The sequence below is a fragment of the Oryza sativa genome, chromosome 7, assembly GCF_034140825.1.
Source record: "Oryza sativa Japonica Group chromosome 7, ASM3414082v1".
In the NCBI taxonomy this organism is placed as follows: Eukaryota; Viridiplantae; Streptophyta; class Magnoliopsida; order Poales; family Poaceae; genus Oryza; species Oryza sativa.
In genome coordinates this window covers 24,194,737-24,198,854 of record NC_089041.1, presented here as the reverse complement: position 1 = coordinate 24,198,854, position 4,118 = coordinate 24,194,737, and the positions used below count along the sequence as shown (strand labels likewise).

General features: G+C 51.1%; 1 protein-coding gene across 1 annotated transcript; it reads right to left on the bottom strand.

Annotated features, from left to right (window-relative positions):
• LOC4343764 (zinc finger protein 1) lies at window positions 1-1,147 on the bottom strand. Its single transcript, XM_015791723.3, has one exon. It carries the CDS (start codon window positions 950-952, stop codon window positions 290-292), a length of 663 nt encoding a protein of 220 aa, XP_015647209.1. The 5' UTR covers window positions 953-1,147; the 3' UTR covers window positions 1-289.
• Between the last annotated feature and the right edge of the window lie 2,971 nt (window positions 1,148-4,118).

The following is a 4,118-nucleotide window of genomic DNA, read 5'->3' as shown; positions in this document are numbered from 1 at the left end:
TTTCATAATCGAATTGATTTAAGTATCAAATTATGTACTGGTATACATGGTAAAAATTTAAAAAATGGAGCCCAGGACAATTTCTAGCTCCCTAGAATTGCAGTAAACCATCTAAACACGGCATGTTTATCATGCCACCCGTCTCCATCGCCCAACCAGAAGTGAACTAAAATAAATCAATCAATGAAATTAACAACCCGGTATCAATCTGAAACCTAAACCGGAACGGCTAAGCACCTAAACCATCAAAACCACAAGCCGCCGCCGCCGCCGCCGCCACCGCCGCGGGTTAGACGAGAAGCAGCAGACGTGCTCTCTTGGCCTCCGGTGGTGAGCTCTCGGCCTCGTCCCCCGCCGTCGTCGCCGCGGCCGGCAGGTTCAGGTCGAAGTCCTTCAGCACCGCTGTCGCCACCGCCGCCTTGGTCTTCAGGGAGTTCTTCTCCTTGACGGCGTCTCCGACGGCGCCGCCCTCGTAGTGCAGCCGCTTGTGCCCGCCCAGCGCCTGCCCGGACGGGAACGTGCGGAGGCAGATGGAGCAACGGTGCACCTTCGCCTCGCCGGCCACCCCGCCGGAGGACGGCTCTTCGCCGGCCGCCGGTTCGGCCGCCGGCGACGGCGGCTTGCGGTGGCTCGTCTTGTGCCCGCCCAGCGCCTGGTAGGACCCGTACACCTTGCCGCACACCGAGCACTCGTACCCATGCTGTGGCTTCGCCGTCGCCGCCGCGACGCCGACGACCTCGGCCTCGTCGCGGACGCCATGCGCGAGCATCAAGAGGCAGGCCGCGAGGTACTCCTCCTCGGACTCGCCGCCGCCGCCGCCGCCGGAGCTGCCACTACTCCCGCTGCTCCCGCCGCCGCCGCCGCGGCGCTTGGAGCGGCGACCACCGCAGGCCCACGAGTCCATCGGCGGCGTGGACGGCGGCGGCACCGGTGGCTTCCCGTCGAGCGCCATGGGCAGAGCAGAGCTGAACGAGAACGATCAGTCTCTCTCGGCGGAGTTGACTAAGAGCGATGAGATTGGGGTGGACAAGTAGCAGGGGGAGAGTGGTGGTGGTGTGCGTGGGCGAGGTGGAGAGAGGCGTGGGTTCGGGTGGCCATATATATAGGGGGGTGCGGGGCGCGGTGGAGTGACTGGTGCGGGGATGCGGAGTGGCGGCCGGCGGCGGGGCGCGCGGGAAGGGTGGGTGGGACCCACAGCAGCAGCACGACTCCGAGTCGGAGGGCGAGGCGAAGTCCAACGTGTCATCCAGGTCTGTGTGAAATGATACAATGGTTGGTGGTTTGCGGGGTTCCGGGTTGTAGGATCTGAGACGGTCGATTGGGATGTGATGGCTTGCTTCCGATGGAATACAGCCTAATACAGGGATGAACAAATCGAGTCATTGGGATGAAGCGGTGGTCGTATATACTGCAGTAAAGCACAATAGCAACGGATGTTCTATCTAGGTTATCCATTGTGGATCAAATAACCGATTTTTTTTAGCTATTTATCAATCAATGCATTACTTCACACATTTCTTTTCTTCAAAAATCACATGAATTTTAGACACCTGAAAGGCTGAAATCGTATCAAAATAAGTGCCAATACAATACTCCTCGACCGTATATTTCCCCTAATCCCCATACAAAGCTCACTCATACCGTCACGGTGCTCCTCCCTACTCTACCTCATCCTCATCAGCACAAAAGTTACCAATGATGCTGGCAAGGCTCACCGGACCATCGTCCTTTCCTCCCTAAACCAGGTAACATTGAGATGTCCCGTTCCCATCATCTTTTCTATATGTCCAACGATGTACTCCCTCCGTCCCAAAAAAAAAAAAAGGCAAACTCTGGGTTTCCGTGTCCAACTTTAACTATCCGTCTTATATGAATTTTTTTATAATTCGTATTTTTATTGTTGTTAGATGATAAAATATGATTAATATTTTATGCGTGACTTGTCTTTTAAATTTTTTTCATATTTTTTTCAAATAAGACGGACGGTCAAACGTTCGACACGGAAACCAGGGTTTGTCTTTTTTTGTGACGGAGGGAGTAAGCCACTAGAGACGCCACCACCAACCCGCCATCTGACCACTCTTTCACAACCCTAGCACCCTTCACTATCCTCACAACTCCAGCACCAACGCTTATGTCTCATCTCGCAGTCCACCCATTCCATTGTCTCATAAGATATCCTCATCGTCCCCTCTCCATTATCTCCTAGTCCCAAAACCCTGATTCATAGATACTCTATACCAAAGTTTATGTGTCACTAGCATCGAAGGAGCGGAAGAGCTCGTTATTAATATAAGAAGATAGTTGTCCTTACTCCTTACCGTTGCTGTCATGGGTAAGTTACACTTTCTCTCCATTCACCTCATCCCGAGCTTGAGAACGACTTGATCCCTGACCATTGTTCGTGTAATTTTCTCTTCTAAAATCTGTTTAGTGATGTATTCTTTATCTGATTTTATTTGTTTGACGTCCAACATCATATAACAAGGAAAGGAGGGAGTAGTAATATTTTTCACACTCAAGCTAGCATATGCCCGGCGCAGAAAAGGAAGCTGGCCCCACATTTGTCACGTATAGCTCCACGGCACCACCGCAAAATTCTCGTTGCGAATCCTTGCAAAGCGTATGCACGTGTGCCGTGTACATGGCACCAGACCAGATCCATCTGCTACTAGCACCTTGCAGTCCTGAGACTCCTGATTCCTTGCTACTTGGTCCCCAGGCTACCAATGGGAACTGAACACGCTTCAGTACTCGAGCAGCAAGACACTGGCCAGTACTCACAGGCACTTGCCACGCGGCGGACGCTGGGTGCACCGACGGCCCAGGGCTCGACCAACCGGCGATCGATCAACTGCCAGGACAGCGACAACGGCGTGCCGCTAGCTACTGGGCACGCCGGGGGAGCAGGCACGTTATTGGGCGTGGTCGCCCCAGGTGTGCCGCACGGGCGAGACACCTCACCTGCCACGAGAGCCTTCGCAGGGGAGAGAGCTCCACACGTATACGGTGATCACAGGCCGCCCCATGAACAACAATGATTTAACCAGTTGATACATATCTGAACTCTGAACTGTTGTTTTCTGGCAACATTAAAATGGACGGTTTGAAGAACCTTTATTAAAATGTTCACGCAGGAAAGTTCTAATCCACAATATATGACGTTCAAATCATCTTTTTCTGTCCAAGAATTAAACACTAACAAATCCACAGCTATTTCGGCTTGGAAGCAAGAGCATTCCGTCGTCAGTATGCAATACGTACGTCATATAAAAGGTCAAAACCTTGGTTTGGTAAAATAAGGACTAGTACAAAGTACAAACTCATTAATTCTGCTCCTGAGACTACAGAAACACTAACACTAGCATTAATTTGGGACAAAACGTGAGCCAACGTGTGCACAACGGACGGTTGGTACCGCGTGCCCGTGCAGCGGCGTGCTCAATTATACTTTGTAGCACAATTTGGCGGCATGGCTCAATCATTAGCACACTTAGTTGCGCCCCAGTATGGCAGTATAGCCATAGCTGATCACTTAGATCAGTGATGATCTCGCTTCGCGCTTTAATAACCACACGGGTACCAGAATCTAAAACACAAAGGCAGATCGACAAAGGCATATATATACAACTGCTGCTGTAACTAGCTGCAGCCTGCAGCTGTGCCACTCACTCTCGACGTGGGGTATTAGTATTTCGCAGAATCAAAAGCTAATACTTTACTCAGGGCATTAATTTTCAATTGGAAGCAACATTAGCTGTGCCTTGATTGCTAGCTTCTTCCCACATGCTCGCTCACGAACGCTTTAAGTGCGCTCGATAGGGGAGCAGATCCGCACGGTGCCTCCCTAATCGTCTCCGTGGAGAATAATCCCCACGAGTTGCTGTCTACATATGTTGGTGGAATTCCATAATATTATTAGCAGTATAATACTAGGTTTGTGGGTCTCGCTGCTCGATCCAGTTGGATCTGTCATAAATGAGCTGATCCTTTTCTCCTTTATTAAAGACGATCAAGAGGGATTTGGACTCGACATGGCAGGGTGAGGCGAACTACGTACTGAACTGAGTTTATACGTTGAGAATTACCAGCAGTTTGTACCTTTGGGAATTTTAGTG

Coding starts and splice junctions, on each gene's coding strand:
- LOC4343764 (XM_015791723.3), bottom strand. CDS start 952: ATGGCGCTCGACGGGAAGCCACCGGTGCCGCCGCCGTCCACGCCGCCG.